General features: G+C 38.4%; 1 protein-coding gene across 2 annotated transcripts in view; it reads right to left on the reverse strand.

The window, feature by feature from the left end:
* LOC139143088 (very low-density lipoprotein receptor-like) overlaps positions 1-20,909 on the reverse strand; it is a 44,738-nt gene extending 23,829 nt beyond the window's left edge. The window contains exons 1-2 of one of the 2 annotated variants that reach the window (XM_070713251.1): positions 20,886-20,909; positions 19,839-20,158 (exon numbers count right to left, since the gene is read on the reverse strand). In XM_070713251.1, coding sequence (XP_070569352.1) covers positions 19,839-20,028 — 190 coding nt within the window. In that variant the 5' untranslated portion in view covers positions 20,029-20,158; positions 20,886-20,909. Of the gene's footprint in view, positions 1-19,838; positions 20,159-20,885 lie in introns of those variants that run through there. The other variant, XM_070713252.1, reaches the window with a different exon arrangement.
* Between the last annotated feature and the right edge of the window lie 728 nt (positions 20,910-21,637).

Below are 21,637 nucleotides of genomic sequence, written 5' to 3' on the forward strand. Positions count from 1 at the left end.
AATCTGAGGGGTGCGGTGCAATTCTGGTTTGAAGTGTGGAGTTAAGGCACTGGGAAAATGTTTGGGAAATTTGCTTTCTATCTAGCGCCCTTCCTGTGGAATTAGCGATCTTTATTGAAAGCCGTATATGGTTATTGAGGTTTCCCGGCTCGTTTACTGACGATAGCGAATAAAGTGGTCGACACAAAAGTGGTATCGATTAGTTGCCACGTCACCATGCTGTCATCGAATTGTTTCTGACATACACCGACAAATCCGATCTTAACAAACACTGCACAATCTAATTCTGATTAGGACTTTCACACTGCGGGGCGAAAGGGCCATAATCGCTAAAAAAAAATTGGAATCCTTTAATCATCTCCCCCTAATATCCTGATATTTCCGTTCGGGCATGATTTATTCAAATGCTCGCAAGAAATCCGCGGATTAGGTTCATGTGCCGAAAAACTGTCACATTGTGACTGAGATCAAATTGTTGCAATATTTATCGCCTTCCGTCTTGTAGCCGATCTGCGAGGAACGGCCGCATTAGGTTTCGTTGCCGGCGACTGCAAGGCTTCGTCAAGAACCTTGTGCATGTCTAATGTGTCGGATCTTGCATCAGTACTTGTTCATATATTGGTAATTTGAATTATGTACATTCTACGCTTAGCAGAAATCATGCCTAAAACTATATCGCCGGCGTCTTATTTCGGAACGGTCGAACTTCGTTGGAAATATCAAATGTTACGCGCCAGGGTGATATTTTATGGATGCGTAGATCCAGTTGTCGAAGTATCGCTGGAAAAAAATACATGGACTTTTCATCGTTCCTGAAATGTTTGAGAGATAAAAAACAGGACACTGTCAGCGACCACCGGTAATACAACAGGTTATATTTAGAACTTGGAAATCAAAATTCCAAATTTGCGAAAAAAAGACCTGAAATTCGCATCAATGATAGTACCTAATCCACGTTGTAGTATTCTGTCACTTAGATAGGTTAAGGTAAGGTACGCATTTATAGTGAGTTCGCTTTCCCGACCCAGCCCATCTTGTACAATATAAAATGGTGTCATTGAAGACAAAATAAGTTGAATCTCGACTAATATCATTACGACGTAATTTTTCAACGTAAGAAACACTGCGCCGGTATATTATCTTCAGTCCATGCCGGAAGGTTAATTAACGCCACAGCGCCAAATATTAAGTTGCGGGAGAGAGAGAGAGAGAGAGAGAGAGAGAGAGAGAGAGAGAGAGTTGCGAACGAATGGACGTAAATATTCTTTTATCAGGTTGTTCAAAATCTTGGCATTGGTACTACGGTAGAATCAGCAACTGCATTTTGAACACAAAACACAAAATACTATAGTATACTGCAAATCACAAAAAGCTGCAGTTTATGGAGCTTTAATAGGCTTTGACTTCGTACATTCCTTCGGCAAAAAGTTAAATATCTTGACTGATTTCCATTGACGTGAATGGTGTTTCGTACACCACCCTGCCCGTCGTTTTAGTGTATGTGTGTGGCGCCAACGCGATCGAAGTTGCAACAATATGACTGAAACACCCTGTAGCAAAGCGAAGTTGACCGCTGACTTCTCTCTAGGTGAACGGGTATCGTGGGTTGCGAGTTGAAAGCCGGTAGAAAAATAACTGAATTGATACACTTTTTCACGGTTCTGTCGTGACTTGACAGATAATCCACTTGAGTTAATACCATCGCCAAGTTTGCTTTTTCCTCGGCGGGGCATAAGGGCGGCATGCACGAATCTAACACCGAATGACTTGACCTTTTTTTAAAGTGGATAAAAGTAACGATGGTTGAAATGTTTGAAAATCGTGAAAATCTGGAGCAGCTACCGGTTTTTGAGGGTTTCATTGCGGGCTTTGATCTTTCATGCCAAGGCGTGGCCGCATTTTGATCGGAATGATACAAAAAGTTTTTGTGGTTACTCGGTTCATTTGCATGCCATTATGCAAATATTAAAGACCTGTTTACACCTTGTGTTCTCAAACCAGCTGTCTTGCTCCCTGAGTTAATCCTTACACAAGAAATGTGCTGCATTGAGATGTTAAGTTTTTACATCCAGAACAGTCATAAATGGAATACTTGCATAAACTCACAAAGTGGACAAACTTAAGTCGATTCATTAATTCAAAAGTGTAAAAAATTACACCTTTTGCTGAACGCAAATAGACGATTTTGGTTGGAAATTAATGTGTTGTTAGCTGATTACTGTCAATTCAACTTTTGTTCTCAACACAAAAGATTTTTGTTACTGAAATTTTAATTTGCAGCACTACAACCTTCATCAGCAGAATAACCCAATCTCAATGTCGTAACCTTGCAGGTCTAAAGTTTATGTAACATTTCACCGGTATGTTCAGCTATGTATGGTGAGAGCTGTACACTGAACTTGATTTTATAGAAGAGGCGTAGAATGTTTCACTGAATGTTTAGTCTTGTCTGGCTGTAAGCCGAGTAGAAGTTATGTACAGTTGACAAGTATCTCAGCATCTTGCAAGCAGTCAAACAACGCAAACAACTTTCAGTATAAAACAAAAATTCAGGGAATGCTCACAAAAAAGAGCGACTTTGGTCCTTTAAAACATGTCGTCGGCCATGCCTCTAAGACAGAGCTAGTAAGTAGATCAGGGACATAAATTTTGAAAATAACCAGAAATGCATGCCAGCAGGCTGAAGATATATCTAATAAACTGAAAGCCCAAATTTACGCTATAATTAGGTCATGTGACAAACATATGAAAAATCAACATCAGTAACTTCATACATCGTCCCTGGGCGTTTCTCGATTATTGGGCGCCTCGGGAGAGTTGTCACGACACCGTCTCGAATTTTTAATTTTTTCTCCGTTTGGCTGTTAGTTGGAGTGTCTGGAAGCGTCTGGAAGAAAATGACGTTTTCCTACATCTTGTTTTCGTGAAAACAGAAAATTCAATATTTCTAATGAAGTTTACATGAAGTAAACATTTCTTTATGATATCAAATATCAGTAAATGCTATGTACTTTGCTTTTCTAGTCCCGAAGTAGATTTACCGTAATATTTATATTTTAAATTGTTGAAAGAAAATGGTTTTAAATTAAACTTTCCTCAAGGAAAGTTTGAGCAAAAGTTTAGAATTTTCTTACTTTAACCTCGAAAACCACCGGAAACTGCGCCCCTTTCAAAATACTTTAAAAATCGCAATATTGACACTGCACTGTTCCCAAGGTAATTAACATATTCGATTGGTTTACGTCATCATCGCAACCACACGGTGCTTAAAGTGAGTTCAAATTTCAAACAACAACAGGTGTTTGTGCCTTTTCAATAAGTGATAAAAGTAGGCCTTTTCAACATCTGAAATTCTCTGACGAAAATGCTATCAGATTCTTCCGAGACACGGACCGCTAAATAAAACTCAACAATAGTCCGTTCAAGATGCCGGAAGGGGCATGGCCAAGAACTTCAAAGAGCGCAATGTGGTGACGTCATATGATGTACAAAAATGGGTACTCTATCGCCATGAAGTTGTTTGACGCTGTACTTTTGGACTCAGCTTAAACGAACAGAAATTCTCTTTCTCGTAGTCTACAACGAGTAAACACATCAAAGAGGGCCGCTAATCAGCGCCGTCACATTTATGTCATCCCAGTAGCTTCAAGGAAATATGCACGGCAGACTTTCTTGGGGTTTCAGAGTTCGGCCTCAGAGCCAACAACTTCGTCTTTTCCGATCGAGGAATGCAAAAATGAGTCTGAGGAAACTTTACAAATTATAAAAAGTCGACCAGGTAAACTTTACAGAATTGTCCTTGGGTTAGAACCGACACGTGACAGAAAGAGGAAGTGTATGGAGTTCGTAGAAAGTAACAACAAGATGTAAGGGCAATGAAATATTGACTGCTCCAGCGAAATACTACCTACCCTGAGCTGCCGCATACTGTATACTCAGATCCATCACGCCTCCAACCCAAAAAGACCAAAAATTGGTAAATATTTAAACCCGCCGCCCCTCGGACACGTAAATATAAAGTTTCATCCGGCTGGCGACCATTTCCTACTTTGGCACTAGACTATAGGAGTATGGTATTCTTTCCGGCTTATTTGACATTAATGTTCTCAATGTTTTCAAATAATTTCCTGGTCTACCACTTGTGGGAGCTCAGATTTAGCTCATGGAGTAAGAAAAAGTTTCATAGTATTAAGTTTCTCGAAAATCCAAAATCTAATTTTTCCCTGTAGAGTTAACTCAGAGATGGTGGGCATTTTGACTTTCGAATGTCGGTTAATATTAGGCAATTTGTTTGTCTTGTACAAAATTTACTATGGCGACCCCTGATTCTTTTTATTCTGGAATTTGAAAAAGAATGGCTTAAAGTATCATTAAGGAAAGTTTGAACAAAGTTTAAATAGTGGCCCACCGTTCATTGGCGACAGCTGTTATCGTTTTGAACGTTCTTACTGAAATTTAAAGATACTTTTGGTTTTGGTGTGAATGTTTGATCTTATTCAGAGTAACATCAGCGGATAGATAAAAGAACAGCTTGGTCAATCATTTGTCAATCTTGTGTCATTTCATCATTGGAAGTAAAGCCTGTCCTTTCGCGTTGGATGTAAACAGAACATAAAGAAAAGAAAACTGTACGAACAATTCATGACGTATCGTTATCACTTTGGGAAAATGTAAGCTAATAACCCCCTTAGGAAACATAAAGACAGATATTGTGGGTGACAGGAGACAGCTGGAGATGGTATTAGATTACAAAGTAGAAAATAGTATTATTCGTATGAGAGGAAATTGATATGAACTTTGAGAAGAGAACGCGAAAATCTTGCTGAAGGGATTGAAAAATCAACCAGTCACGAATCAGTCGGATTACCAAGACGATTAGGCAAGCTGAAAATTGCAAATTTCGATGACATCCTTGAGGGGCTAAGGACACTCATTCCACTTTCCAGCGGCCGCCCCCGAAGAAACATTGGTCTTTTTTTCGAATACAGAAACTTTTACTTTGTTGTAAGTGTTCTTGTCAAGTATTTAAATTGGTTTAAAGGGAGGGGATCGTCCCTTCTGCGGCTGCGCCTATTGGGCCACTACGAGTCTTTTGCTATGCACAACATATCCCAACAACCCTGTGCATACCAAAAATGGTAAAATGGCGGTTGCACGGAAAATGGTAACGGCGGCCGAAGCGGGTTCATATAAACGAAGGTACGCAACCAGAGTTTATTTGGCAAGTCTTGCAATGATTAGAAAGCTACAAAACTGGTTAACTGTGAGCATACATCAAACGATAATTTTCCTTTACATTTTCTCTACAGTCATCGTCTATTTCTTGGAAGAGGCGATGTTTATCATCAAGAGAGTCACGCAGCCACAGACGGGACTAACCACTCCCTTTAAAAAATAACATTTTTTAATGTAATATTTCGTCGTATTCAATAAAACTCGTAACTTGCCATCATTTGCTAGATTTGAATAAAAAGGACCTTGATTGAATTGAGTTTTTACAGTGGATGACAATGCCAAAAAATATAAGTATTGTCATTTTCCTTGCAGTAATTTACAATGTGGGTAACATTGAGCAGACAAGAAAGGCAATGACTAACATGGATGCTTCCATTTTACTTTTTTGAATCTTGTATGAATACATTCGACCCTGGGATTTGATTCAGCTCATACTTCTTCATGATAATTTCAACCTCTATACAGTACGGAGTTTGTTAAAAGTGAAAAACTATCATTTCTTTTCAGTGTAAATTTCATAACATCCTTTACAACTGAGTTTCAAGAAAAAAAGGGTTGGTGACCAAGTAAAAGTACTCAGGGAAACTGATGAGTAAAAGTTCTTATAAATTGAAACACATAACAAAATAACTTTGCAAATTTATTTTGTAGTCTAGTATAGTGATATGGTGGCTACATTTTTCGGAATATCTTCTTGTACAAAGATTTTTGTGAAAGTTTCAAGAACATGACAACACTAAAACAACACTATCCTGCAACTCAAGTCAATAAAATGCATTGTCAGTAGAAGGAAAAAATGTCTATCCCATTGACCTCTTCCTTGTGAATGTCAGGATTCAAGACATTTCTGCAAAGTCTGTCAGTGTCTTTTCAAATAAGAGGATGAATCGTTTGGCGAACAGTGTTTATAATACCCCTTTTAACAATGAGACCATTGGAAAAGGAAAACTCTTAGGTTAAATAGCTTTTTGAGGTAGTTATAATATAAACTTCACTTACTGACGCGGCCCTCTTCAATCTGATATATCGAATAAGTGGTTCGATCTTAATGGAGTGCTGATGTTCGTGTATAGGTTCACCCACTGTTTATTGGGAAAGTAATGCCCTAAGGCCGCGTTCAAAAAAAGTGGTGAGGGGGGGGGGGGCTGGAGGAATTCAGGGGGGGATTCGAAAATTTTTGGGGTAGTCGAGGGGGGGACTTGAAAGTTTTGCTCTGCCTATAGGGGGGGGACCTGAAAATATTTTGACTCCCAACATTTTGATGTCGTCCAATGGTTCTAATATTAGTAATAATTAAACAAAAGCTAGAACCGTTTTGTCATATTTTATGTCTTTATAAATCTCGAAAAAGTCTAAAAATGTATGAATGCCATTCAATTTTCGTAGAAAAAGTTGGCCTTGTAATGGGGCAGGAGCTACAACTTTTGATAATTTTTCAATATTTCTATGCAATGTATCAAACACAGTTTCTTGGTGTCTCTCTACAGCATGCTGAAAAACACAATATACAGTTTGTCAACAAAGCCCGTTTGTCTTAATATTGGTGATAATTGAATGATGCAAATGCACGGTACACGTAGGCCGTGTTGGCAAGCTGAATACTGGATAGCTCAACATTCTGTAGGGAATAGAACAAGAACACAATTGTATAAACTGAACAAAAATATTGTCAAAATAAAAAGTTAATACAACTACTGCCTGCTACTACATACAGGCAGTGACAGTGATACATGTAGCTCTGACTCTGATGTAGTTTAAGAAGAGTTTCGGTCATAGGACACTCAATTGACAGTGTAACATACATCTACTTGTACACAAGATCCAGCCAGAGATCAACACATAGAAGACTAGGGGACTAACAGTTACCATGGATTTTTGAATTCTGGCATATGAGAACAATCAAATATTAGAGAAAAAAGATGGGGGTCACCATAATTGATCTTATACAAATATACGATGAAAAGTCAGTTTTTCTAAAATCACTTAAATCAATATATAAAACCATTCATTTCAAGTTCATGCAGTGAATGAAATTTTCACATCTCATTGTACCAATAACACAAAAGTAAAACTTTGAACAGTAAAGACTCTAATTTAAATGGAAAAATGTGTGACTAAATGGAATCTTTTATTTCTTATCAAATTAGCCATTATTACACCCAAAATTTCTGAGATTAAAACATTAATTTCATGGAATATTTCAACCTTCCAGTATTGTCAATTTTGCAAAACATTTTATGAGTGGCATCTAAGTTGTATATGTCTTGTACTTTTGAAAAAAAAATTGGTAGGTCACTGTGCTCATTTTTTCACAATTTGGTTAAACGTAGCTAGGAATACACAATTTTCATACTCTTTCATGATTGTCATTTTGTGTGCTTTTCAGCTGGTGCCATTGAACTGGCCAGAGTTGGATAAACTCAAGTCCGCTTAGACTGAGAAATCCAAACAGTTCACTAATGCATTTAAAAATGAATCAATTTAAGAACTTGCCCTAGGTATATGGCTCTACAACCTGCTGATTAGAGATAGTGTTGAACATTTGCGTGCAGAACGACACATTACATGTTTTTTTTACTCTGCATGCATTCCTAATAAATATGCGGCTATATGGTAATTTGGGGGGGGGACTTGAAAATTTTTGAGGGTATTGAGGGGGGACTTGAAAATTTTTGAGGGTATTGAGCGGGGGATCTGAAAAAAATAAGATTTCAATCGCGATTCCTCCAGCCCCCCTCACCATTTTTTTGAACGCGGCCTAAAGACGAATAACTCTGGCAAATCGATTCCATAAAGCGTCACATGCACACTTGCTAAACCACATTATGTCAGTTTTGTTTGATTTATAGGAAAAAATCCTAAAAGTTCTTTATGGAGAATGGAGTGTTCCTTTCAGATATTTTACGTGTTAGAAACAAATCTTGTTGCCTATCATCTGCAAATGTGAATAAGCGGCTTTACCCTACCAGCGATGAAAATGTCAATGAAATAATAGTTCTGCTGTATTGAAACTTGAAATGTTCCACAAGGGGAGGGAAGTAGAGTAAACTATGCGTCCCATTCTTGGGTTTCACCCAACTTACGTAACTTAGTGCGATCATAAAGCATGAGGGTTTATGCACAAAAGCCCTAGGAGTTTCACGCTTTATATTATCTAAACGCATTCGTGGATAGAAACTGAAGAATATGGACTACATTGAAACAAGCGTAGACTGAGATGTCCTTGGACATAATTCAATGGACGACATTTATGAGGTCATATTGGAAGGTCAATTTAATGATGAAACTTTAAGGGGGCGACGTCAAAGGTTCAGCTCATGACAGTAAACTTAATTTCTTAACTCTTCATCCCCATAAGGTAGGTGATCTCATATGTCATATATAATTCCAATACATGTCATCCATTGAATGCATTTCTGAGGGCATCTCAGTCTAATCATGTTTCAATTTAGTCCGTGTTTGATAGTTTCCTTCCATGTGCCCATCATTTGAATATTACAAAGTGACAGATGTTCAGATAATATAAAATGTACAACCCCTAGGGCTTTAATGCACAAGCCCTCATGCTTTATGGTCGAAACAAGTTACGTTAAAGTTGGATAAAACCCAAGAATGGGACGTCATGTTTAGTTTACTTCTCTCCCCTTGGAATTTTTCAAGTTTCAATACAGCAGAATTATTATATCCTTGACTTTGACCTCGTTTGCACGGTAAAGAGCTTATTCACATTTGCAGATGACAGGCAACCAAAATTGTTTCTAACACGTGAAAGATCTGAAAGGAATCTCTATTCTCTCAGAAAAGCTTTCAGGTTTTCTCCTATAAATCAAACAAAATTGACATAATGTGGTTTAGTAAGTGTGCATGTGACGCTTTATGGAATCGGTTTCGCCAGAGTCATTCGTTACTAGGGCATCACTTTACCAATAAACTGTGGGTGAACCTAAACACGAACATCAGCACTCCATTAACGAACCACTTATTCAATATGTCAGATTCAAGAGGGCCGCGTCAGTAAGTGAAGTTTATATCTTAAAAAGCTATTAACCTACGAGTTTTCCTGCTCCAATGGTCTCAGTATTAAGAAAGGCATTATAAAAATTGTACACCAAACGATTCATCCTTTTATTTAAAAAGACACTGAAAGACATTGCAGAAATATCTTGAATCCTGACATTCACAAGGAAGAGGTCTCTGGGATAGCCCATTTTCTCTTTTACGAAAATTGAAAAGTGCATCATTTCTGAAAACTTCGATTCACTATAAAATGATCGATCACCCACCGACAACTTATGCTTACTTTCCCCAATATATAAATGCAAATGTTTATACATGTGGCGTAGTATCGTTTGAATACCCAAAGCAACCGACAACGACTCAAAATGTATGAAGAATATCGTTGGACTGGAATCGTGCTCTATCTATTCCCTGAACGCACTGGTAAAGCCGTCTTTCACTGCAATTATTGCAAAATACGTTTTTTGTTACAGTAATGACTATAAACGCTTCGCAGTTTGAGGCAATTTAAATCCTGTAAAGTCCTCATCAACTAAACACGATATTTGTAATAAAAAAAGTCACTTATCAACATCTGTATTCCTTTTAAACGGCTTTCTGTTTTGAGACAGGAATAATCTTCGTTGCAGATGTTGTAGACGAGAATAAGCCGTTATTAACATAAAGAATTTGTTCAGATATTGTAATTTAAAACTCCTATTACTCTTGCAAGGTATTTTCAGTCAACTGTGCAAATATAAACCCTGGGTTATTAGACAAGACATTCAGATCAGGCTGAGCGCAAATGACAAGAATATAAATGAATCGAATTTCGGACAAACATAGCCCTGTAAAGACTTTTTAGAATGTACGCATACCTATATTTAGTTCAGTCTTCCGAAAAGCAATGCACATTTTTGCCGCTATTTTGATGTTGTAGTTGAAGCACAGCCAACATGTTGTCATTGTGCTTACCGTGGCAAAAAATGGGGGAATTTGAATTGAAGATCACTCTTAATATTTTGTCCACCAATCAGATGCTAATATCGCTACAGCAAACGAAGAGTGAATAGTAGACTTTGTATCTTGTGTCACAAGATGAATGAATCCTTCATAGTCTTTGTAGAGGATGTGAAAGTAAAGGCGCCATTCGGGAAAGCTTCCTACATCAGTGGGATAATACCCGGTGGACACGTATAGCTTTGTAACGCTTATAGCATACTGCTCGATCGTTTATTTCCATTAAGACAAACTCAATGTTACAGTTAACTACATCGTGTCTGCCTTCCTTCAAACTGCCCAGTACAGAGAACGGGTAAAAGCGCCAAATTCAACATGGTTCTTGATCGCAAAGATGTTATGAATCTTGAATTTAAATAATTTTAAATTAAATTTTCAATTCCCAAAGGTTACTTATGGTTACACAGTTTGGTGAGCTGCAATCCATATTAAAGTAACGACCAAGTCTTTCTGTACGCCATCTCTTAGCCTGAACTTTGTTTCAAGCTCCTTCAATAATGTACATTGCCAAAATAACATGGGGCGGTGTTCGATTTAACACTTTGTGAGGATTATACATAGCAAGACGGCAATTTGATTTCCTAAGAAGCTACCAGACAACGTGGGCCGTCTTGGTACATCGCATTATGGAAGCTCACTTATTTATCAGCCTTAACCAAGTCGTGACTTCTTAGAGAATTGTCTACGGGCTCCTTAGGCCAGCTTACCGCGATAAATGAAAAATTCATTTTTTCAATTTTTTTCAAAAAGTCATTCGTCGTTCCGTGCGATTAATATTGATGAACGCGCCAAGATTTTAAAACCACCGTGTACCCTGAGAGTGCCTCATCTTTTTTCCATGAAGAGAAGAAGTTGGAGATTTGTCTCCGGGTTGTGATTACGTATATCTTCTTAAATCTTGGACAGGAGATCCCATTTATAGTTTCAGTTGGTCCGATGTCCTTTTTGTAGAAAGGCACTGTGCAGGTCGTTTTTCGGAATCTGATGAGCCTTTTGGCCTAAAAGACAGATTTTTAAAACCCCAGGCCCTACACATAGAGTAAAACTACAAACGTCGTTGCATGCCTGTCAAGGCTATCATTTTGAGAATTAATCCATACGCTAATCTGTCTCTATAAGTCTGTGTGTCATCATATAATTTTGAGTAGGTGCTCTTACATAGTAAGTATAGCACGCACTGGGAACCAAACAGCATGCAAGGCGAAAAGTCCTGAAGGATAATTTCCGCTTTCAAAAATTGCTTCTTCACTAACTTAATGGCTTGTTGCATTATAATATGAACATGGGTATGGATATGGACCAAAAGTCATCTGTTTTTTATGAAAACTGCGTCGCGAATCGCAGCAATATACAGTTCCATATTTGGTCATGCGAAGTTACATCTGTTGAGAGCCATATCCATATAGCAGATACTAGCAATAAAATATCAAGCATAGAAATTTATTCTAATTATTCAATGAAAATGTCCTCACAAAGTAGAAAATACTAGTATAGATTATAACACGTTATTTTATTTAGTCGATAAAATTTTCAATAAACAATGAAAAGTTGACGAATTGTCAACAAACACTTCACAATTCAACTAATGCAAGAGCAAGGAAATCAGAAGAATACCTTTAAGGCAGTATACGCCTCGAAAGTGAAAGACTTAAATTTTTGCCCAAATTTTCCTCAATAAAACTTTCAATCTTTCTCCTACCAAACCAAGGATAAAAATCAGGGGTCACCGTTCAAATTTCGGTACTAGGGAAACAAGCTACGTAACATTCACCAATATTTGTTATTCAAAATGGTTGCCATCCCTGTGTTCACTCATTAGGGAAAAATAAAATTTCCGATTTTCGAAAAACTAAGACGGTGACAATTTTTCTTGCCCCAAGAGCTTAAAAATGAGCTCCCACGAGTGGTTTATCAGAAAAGAATTGAAAATAATTGAGAGCAAGAGTATCTGTCCAAGCGGTGCATTTTACCTTAAAAATGTCTATAACACTCATGTCGCACGTTCTTTTACACAGGTCTGCAGGTAAAATTTGAAATTGTTGACATGTACGTTTATGTTTATTTCGTTTTAAATTGGTTTTATGAATGTTTTATGCACTGTATTTAGTGTCTATATGAGAATACAATATCTGTAAGAGATAGCTGTGATGTTCTTTGTGCGGCTTATATGTATTTTATGTTAAATATTTTGATTTTTAAAGCTTTGCAGTTTCTTATAGAGAACACGACTAAGCAGAGATCATGTTTGTAGTTCAGACTAATATAGTTACAAAAGAACTTCAATCCAAAACAAAGCATGAGTTTACCAACGCCAAATGGGTTATTATATAAAATATAATAGATTAGTTTTTTCTCGACGGAGCATTTTGACTTGAGGGACACATTAATCAGGAGATGTCGAATTGTAACCAGAATCAAGGAAGGATGTCGTGGAATCTTTTGATCACAAAAATATGAATTAAAATCAGAAACGAGCTTGTCACTGTTTCTCAGCAAAGCTTACTTCCATTTGGGATTTACGCAGTTCTAACAGAGATCATCAAAGGACCCAACTTGTACCTCATTCTAGCCTACACGCTTTGCAATCATTTCCCTGACAAAACTGCACATTCAACCGTAAGTAGAGACATACAATAATCACCGCTAATTGATAACAATACTATTACACCTTTGCGACAAGCACTCTAACGTTTCACTATTGTTGCCAATAGAACCTCCCATAACAAAAACAAAAGACGTGGGCCGTAAGAGTTTTCACATAACAGTTAATGAGCCTCATAACTTGGGATCATTAGTTCAAATGATATGTCATTGCAAAGTCCTATAACTTTTTATTTCCTTCATCATTGAACGTACGTAAAGCCTTACTTCAGGATGAGGTATCTATTTCCCACCGTCCTATCGAGCATTGAGGAGTACGAGAGTACAACACTGCGCCCGAGTCTCGAACTCGTCTACCCCTTTAAGGTATACAGTCACCTGTAATCTAAATATGCCCATATATGGTCAAAGGGGCGTTTCTTAGTATTCAAATGCCCGTGTAAGGGCGCTGTTTTTTAAGAAGTGGCCACCCGCTTAAAATCTGTGATTGTTTAGATTTTCTCTCTCTATGGTAACTGTGGCAAATTTCAACAGGTGACAGTATACCTTTAATAGTGAGTCCGACTCACTCTGGCCACGTCGGGGGTCTCGAAATCAAACCCTTTGATTGTGAGTTCGGTACCCTACTGGGCTGTGATGCTGCCTCCAACTGAATCAATCGCAAGAAAATTTTGTCATCACCGGTTCCTCGTCCACACCAGATGTGTTCCAAGCCCATGAATATCATCTGTCGTGATGATGTGCTACGATTTGGCTATTTTTCAAGCTGTTAGAAACCCGAGTATAGGCAATGATTCTAATCCTTCCTTTCAGGAGAAAAAACTTTCTTTCACCATGGAAACGTCACGTACACATTGTAAAAGTTTTCTACGACTGAATACGAAATGAGTAACCATCTGGAACCGTCTAAAATTTTAGAATAGTGTCGTCACGTGACTTGTTTCTCAGGGTCTTGTGTGTATTTGTGGAAGGGGATTTAATATTGCGAAGAAACTCGCTGCAATAATCGGTACGAATTTAAGTGCTGTACAGCTCTCTCGAAATCTTCATTCCTTAGACTTTATGGATCAATTCGTGTCCAAATTGAAATGATTGCGTGTATGCGCGGTCTCGCGTCGGACTCTATTACTCTGTAATACGGTCCCATGCTAATTGAGTTCGTCGAATCCGTCGAAAGTAGAAACAGCGCCATCTTCGGTGATACCTACTGCTGATGGTGTACCCATAGGGCACGTCGGTCAAATAATTTTTCTCTTGTAGATTTTCCTTCGGGTTCGCCGCATGAATGCATGCTGCATTTGAGCTTATATCGCGTTCAGCTGATGCCGATTTTCCTTGGACGCAAGATTCTTTCCTTGGTGACATTCACAGAAATGAGCTGCTGCCTGGATTTTTTGTGTCTCTTGGTAGCCAAGGAAATATTATACTTTAACGTGGTAAACATTAATCGCCCGCTCAAAGATTTGTTCAGTGTCGACCTATAAAATAAGGAGTGTGTGGGCATACCAGTATTCGTCAAAGACTTGATTGTTGACTTCAGTGTCACGCATGTAGTTTGGAGCAATTACTAGCAATGCTCAGACGACAAAATGTGAACAGTTGAAAGGGCGGCAAAGGTCTTCTTATCGTTCAGTTGCTAAATGAGGATCAGGTGCAGATATGAGACTGTAAATGTTATGATATACAGCAACAGTTTTGTTCCTTAATAGAAAAGAAGTTTTATTTTCCACCCACTTAAAGCCCCACTAGCTGTATCTTTTCGCATAAGTTTTAGGATTTTACTTTCAAGCTAAAATAAGTTTGTCAGAATGAGCTAATTTAGATGTGTGTATACACTTATTATTAACTACCTGCTGGGACTGTATATGCAGTTTTAAATGTTTTCCTAAATCGCAGCCACAACCGGAAAAGCAAAACCGTGGCTACTGTGCATATCTTCACTGAAATCTTCACATAAACGGCACTGATTAGTACAATGTAATGCATAGGGGTGAATGTTTTCAACTGTGACATTATATGTTCTGTTTCCTTTGTAATATTACAAATTTTTGAAAATGGCGGGAAATCAAAATGACCGTTAAAATTTGAATTTATCTGTCAAATGTTTCACAAGGCAACGGTTTCCTAATGCAGTAAAAGCCCATATTCCTTTAGTGGGTAGAATTCAGAGAAAATCAGGAGAGAATAGGAAGATATTTTGAGGTCAACAAATTTCAAGAGTTGGGCTTTAATGTTTGCCAGATTTGATCAGCTCAAAGTGCTTTTTCTTGTTCTGAACTTATTTCTGACGGTTGGTGCATTTCGTCCTGCCATGATATTGGGTCTTAGCTATACCGTCAAACATTGAAATGGATAAATGAAAATGACAGGGCTTTTCATTTTACGGTACAGTGCACCTCGGGAACAGATATTATGACCCTCCTACTTTAACTACATTCTGTTGGTCTACAAATTGTTGGAGCTAATTTCGAATCTCATGGAGTACATAAAGTTTTCAAGGACTTATTTTTATGAAAATCGAAAATTTAACACCTTTCCCCGGAGTGTTAACACAGGGATTGCGGCCATTTTGAATTTCAAACGTCGGTAAATATTTGGGAAGTACAAAAGTTTCCAAGGTGACGCCCGGTTTTTATGTTTTAATTTGAAAGGGCATGATTAAAATTTCTTTAAGGGAAGCTGATTAAAGTGTAAGTCTACCCATTTCAAGTTGCTAACTAGAAGTCGCAAGCAATTTCACTATTGTACCGAAAGAAAGGGTAAAATCGCATTATATGCGAAAATCTAAAATAGTACTTCAACACTACACACTGTTGATAACTTACACTTCGCCCATCCTTTTCTAGAAAAAACGTTGACGGCGTTTTTCTTTGATTTATGACATGTCAAAATAAGTAACCAAAGAACTGAAATGCTCGTGAAAACTTTCATTTTTTATCGAATATATTTTCTTAAAGCCTGCTTTACACAGATGGATTCTACGAGTTCGAAGAGACAGTAAATTGGTCGAGGGGAGACAGCGATGTTGCTGTCATACTGAATAAAGCACGTGACCAGAAGCCCCTGCTTCAATACATTTTAATATAAAGATTAACATGAGTTTTGTTCACAATATATAGACCATTTCCTTTCTAGGTATTTTTTGGAATGTTGTGAAAGGGAAATAAATTGATGACATAGGACGAGACTTTGAGAAATTTCGAAATCAAATATTGACAAGGAAGAACCTACAGGTGAGACGGCGTCGATACCGCGACACTCATTTTACGGCGTAAACTTGGCAGATCACGTTTTGTGTTCACCCATGTGGCAATAAAATGCATGACAAATATCGATCGCTGATCTATTTTTCTATTGAGACAATAATATGCGTTATGTCGGCTTCGAAACCGTGACTAACTTCAAATACTCTGCAGTCGCCGAGACAGACTACGTCAAAGACGACTTTCTCAACCTTCCATAGTTCCGACAATCACGGATAGTCCAGCAGATCACGACTTACATATGTTACGTGTTGTTAATCACTGGCTCGCTTGCGATGGGGTTACAATTATTATCGAATAGCGGCAGACGAGACCGTGTTCAAAACAACGTTGTAGGAAGCTTCTGCGTGACGCAAGGGTTTCGAAAAAAGGAGAAGAGACAAAAATACAGAGTAATACCAGTCGCTCTCCTCGGTATGGGAATATGTATTTTTTTGAAAAAATGAGCTCATTTATGAGAGACCTGTATGAAAACAACACTGCCCAAAATAAATGTGATAGTGAGAACGGGAACGGGCGAGCCTAATTTCCCTCAATTTCAACGCATATCTGACTTGTGCAGACTAACAATCTGAACAACCCTGTCTACGTTTCGCGTTTACGTCGCATTCAGAAAATACTGAAGAGTTCCTCTGATTTTTTGGTCACGTGACATTCAATAGTCGCAAATGGTAAATCCAACTTCAACACAGTAAAATTAATACAACACACATCCTGCTACTGATCCTTTCTGGAAACCATTGTTGTGTACGCTCATGGATAATTTGTCCTATGTGTACACGTTGAGTGCTAGAGATAGCCATTAACCATGCGCTTACCTATATACCTGAGACCGACACAGATTTCTGAAATCTCGATTGTAGCTTTGATCATTCAATATGCGATGTGTTCGAAATACATCCAAAGGCTCGATTCAAGCAGTCGTTGAAAGACTTCTTTGTCAACTTTCAAATGCCGAGCTAAGGGTTATAGGAACCCTGAAAACGTGAGTTATATAAAGTTCAATCCGAGTTCAAACTGTTATATAACAAATCGGCCAACTCCATTTGAGGAGCAATAAAAATATCGAAATCATGCGACCGAGATTGAAGAGGGCAAAACATGAAATGACGAGAGTGCTACAGATCTGATAGGTCTGCCATCTCTTATTTAAAAAAATGTGGTAATCATGTGTGAGTAAACATCATTTTAGTCACATTGGTGATGATGCTATTGGATACATATAAAAAACACAATAACGACTAACAGAACTTCCCCATGCCATAATGTCAATGATTATGATTAAGTTCAAGGTTATGCTACAATAACCATGATATCCAGAAAGATAGAATTCTCTGCTTTTGAGTAATGTTAACTTTTTGACACAAAAAGTTAAGTACAACTGCTACACAATAGAACGAAAATAACACACTGCCAATAACCCTGGTTTATCATTTAGCGTCTATCAGACAGAAATCATCGACACAAAGAGAGCTTGTCCAACCTAATCTCCACGCTTCAAAACGTTTGTACGTCAAAGATTGGGACGACAAAACTCGAAACAGGCAAAATAATTGCATTTTGTCACTTGTGAATCGAGCAGTTTTTAATCCACTGCCGACACACTTAATTCATAATTGCTCTCTTGATGACAAGAGGCTAGTAAGCGAGAGATGCAGACCCGCGTGCTCACAGTTTATTGGTCATTTACTTTTCTGTCATACGATAAAAAAGACGATACTTTGCCGGATATAAATTACATTTAGAGCGGTAAGTGAGTCTTTGTGAGTATCCAAGCATGGTGTATGCATTAAAACTTTTATAGAAAAAATCTGACCGTCTGATAAAGCAGGTTGCTCAGTGCAAACGGACAACTCAATTGTGCCATTCATACTCCATTGTTTCTTGCCAGCTCAGGTACAATTTCGACATGAAAACATGCTTAATAAGTCTTGGCTTGATGTCGATGCTGCCTATAGCCCTCAGTTCTACTATGCAACTGCGTCAATCTTGTGCAGCGTTTAAATTGCCTATAGAGAGATTTCAGTGGCTTCAAGCCCCACAATATTGATTAATCAGGCACTAAAAGGACCATAAAATTCCGAAGCGGAAATTATCCACTTTGGCAATGTAACGTGGCTTGTGTGTTCAACGGGTAAGATCTCACATTCATTTCGTGCCAAATTTGGGGAGAGCGACGTAAATCTACACCCACCTTGCGCAATATATCACTTCTTACTCGAATAATCTCTAACGCTCACTCTAGGATTACGATAATGTGATTACTTGAGAAATAGAATTTCTGATTTCCAGACATAAAAATAATGATTGTCCCAGCACGCAAATATTTGGCATGTTTTATTTAAAAACCCTTAAAACTCTTTCTGCCAGGCTAGGTTATGGCTATACTCTGAACGCCCTTGTCCCCTAAGATTTTGGAGATATGCGTGGAGAGGTAGAAAACTACTTACACAAAATGTTACACAGAATAAACAGCGCATTTCGTTCGTATTTCCTTATTGTACAAACACTCAAACGTGAAGCGATGCAATGTAAAGAGATTGTTCAAAGATACAGAAGATTGATGTTTTCCTCGCAACGCCGTTTCCGTCGGAAAAGAGGTATTTTCTCTTGTCTACTCGTAACTTTTGTGTCTCTTAGCGATGTATAACACACACGGCTCTGCAATTGACAGATTGATCGATGAGGCCAATAGATATTTGAGGGGAGGAAACATACCGGAGATTTCCTTTCGATGATGTAAATCTCTTTCAAGAAGCATCAAGTCCAAAGTTGTGCACGTTTTACAGAAGGGAGTCACTCAGCTGTAAACTATTATACCCAAGTCACAAGAGCGAGTTATTAAATGCGACTTTAGATTCAAGTGCCAATCACAACCCGTACCGAGTCCAAAAATGATTAATGTTCGACATACTTTAATGAAACCTGGTTGTATAAGCCATTTCAACTATCCTCCAGAATGAAATCATCTAAGGTGATTAAAGGTATGTACGGAGTCAACGTCTAATTGATAGAGGAGCAGGCGACGCTCTGGAGGCTGAACACGCACTCCGGTACTTCTCCCAATTCTTTTCCGAGTTATTGAACTGATACATTGTGACAATGAGTATCTGAAGCCTCGACAATTCGACCATGGAAATATCGGGAAAGACGCATTTATAACGAATCCCTCGATTTGAACGACATCCTCAGATTTCCGGCGTTTAATTTAGCTGAAGCGTATAATTCCCACGGTTGTCGGTTGCTCTGCAGCTTTCAATTGAGATTACGAAATGCCAATGTGGATAGCTTGTAAAGCTAGGATAAGCGTTCAAGTTCACATCAGCTTGCTCATCTTACGGCGCCAAGAAAGACGATAACTTAATCAGCAACGCCAAGTCACATGAAAGTGGCATTCATTTTAAAAGCGTATAATTTATAAATTAGATTCGACTGTAATAAATTTTCTCAGGATATACAATTGTCAGAAAGGTCTTTCAATTTACGATCCCTAATTAAATAACCATTTAGCCTTTACTACAAGTATTGAAGTAAGTAAAATAGGAGGATTTGAAGAAACCATCAGAATATTGCATTTTCTCTCGTTTAATTTGTAAGTTCACGGCTGCTTAGACATGAAACAAAATGATCTTCGCAACAGGTAAGAAAATAGTAAATCAATGACACGTCAACATGGGCGACAGGAAACCACTGTGTTGTCGAGAACATTCGGAATCGACCTACCTTTGAACAGATTTAGCATGTCTTTACCGAACTCCTCAACGATTTGTTGTTTCTCGGCGTCGGGGAGATCGTGGTTGCCCAGCTTTTTCTCGGCCCGGTTGGCGAGCAGCCTCTTCGCCCCGCTGACTGAAGGAAATGTAGTAGCGACAGCGGCGAGAAAAAGGATAACAAACGTCGTTTGCTTTTGCATGTTCGGAAGAAAATGGGTCTTCTGTTAAAGAAAAGTGACTTGAGCGACGTCGAAGGAGCGGTGTGTGTTCGTCACGGATGCCGCTTGGTGCTCGCTACTTTCTCCAATGTCTTCGGAGACGAGAAAATCTCTGTTGAAATATAAGTACATTATAACGCTTATTTATTTATGACAAAGCCTTGGTCATGTGACTCGGCACTGTGAAACGTTACCCCTGTCTCATACACTGTCCCGACAGGCTCTTTTTTGTGATGTGCGTATCAGCTTTATCGGTTTGAAATGCAAAAACCGTCTCCTCCGCGTATCATTGTCACGCCACTAAAGATAATTAGATCGCTTTTTTCCAGATCGTGAAGTGGCCGTTGGCTCTCAATCGGATTTCTCATAAAAAGAGAAAAATACGTCCATATGTTTGGAATGGTAACGTCGTCATGCAGTTGAAAAAACCCAATTACAACCTAGTTTTCATCAAAACCTTATAGACTCTGACTCTCTGTCATTGCATTTCTGCTAGTCCGTCTCAGACAGACTGTCCCAGTCTCAGACACGTTCTAGATATTAAGTAACCATTCATGCTATAAGAGATGATTTGTTAAATTAAATTAGCTTTTCGCTGTTGAGAGCAACTATATATGCAATTGTTACATATGACGTTACAATTGGTCTATCGCTCTCAAATGACAATGAAGCAATTAATCTGATGTTCCAAATAGTGTTGTAAACTGTCGGTTGATCAAATAACAATTAATCAATTGACCAGCAAATTATTTTGATGTGCACAAGAAGCCAATTATTCTTCCCGCGAATCATGCTCTGACTAAGGCGCGCAACAGATATCTCAAAAGAGATGCCATTACCCTCGGCGAAACAAAGAATGATTTTTTAAACTCTATGCAATCGCCTCCTTTAACAATCATCGCGCATGCGCATTCCCGATGGTAAAATGTATCGCGGAGGCACACATTCCCTCTATTAGTTTTCATCTCGTAAGCGCAGCGTGGATCAGTGTTTGTTTATTCAAGGGCGAAGGGTAGCTCAGTTATGAATAAATTTATGATTTATGATTGGACTTGTAGCGATGATGGGATTGCAGTAAAGATAATCAAGTTTTTCAGGGAATCAATAAGACAGCGAGCAGCCACTTTCCCTGTTCCCGCGGTCACAAGGAGAACCGGTTGTGCCCTGCTACTTTCCTTGTCGACGACAGGCCAAAAATCTCTCGATTTAATCTGTATAATAATAAGATGAGGGTTTCTGATCACTTTTTGTGACGACACTTGTATAATTAGCGATTATTTCGTAAATCATTGATTTCAATACCATGAATGCCACATCCAACATGAAGACCCTTACCGGAAACGAGTTCACATGACATCACAATTAGCATATTCAATGTTCAGTACGATATTCGGAATTTTATTTTTTGCACTGAAAAGATTTGTCTCTCCTCTCGCATAGTAAACCATCTCTTTACTTTCACGAATGAAGTTTTGCAGCTAGCTTATGAAGCTGACACAAAATACAACACTAATAGTATACAAATGGTACAGCTTGGCGCCTAAAATAATCCGGGAGAGATTGAGACATAACAGGACTTTGGTAAGCTGCC

This window comes from Ptychodera flava, chromosome 11 (genome assembly GCF_041260155.1).
Source record: "Ptychodera flava strain L36383 chromosome 11, AS_Pfla_20210202, whole genome shotgun sequence".
In the NCBI taxonomy this organism is placed as follows: Eukaryota; Metazoa; Hemichordata; class Enteropneusta; family Ptychoderidae; genus Ptychodera; species Ptychodera flava.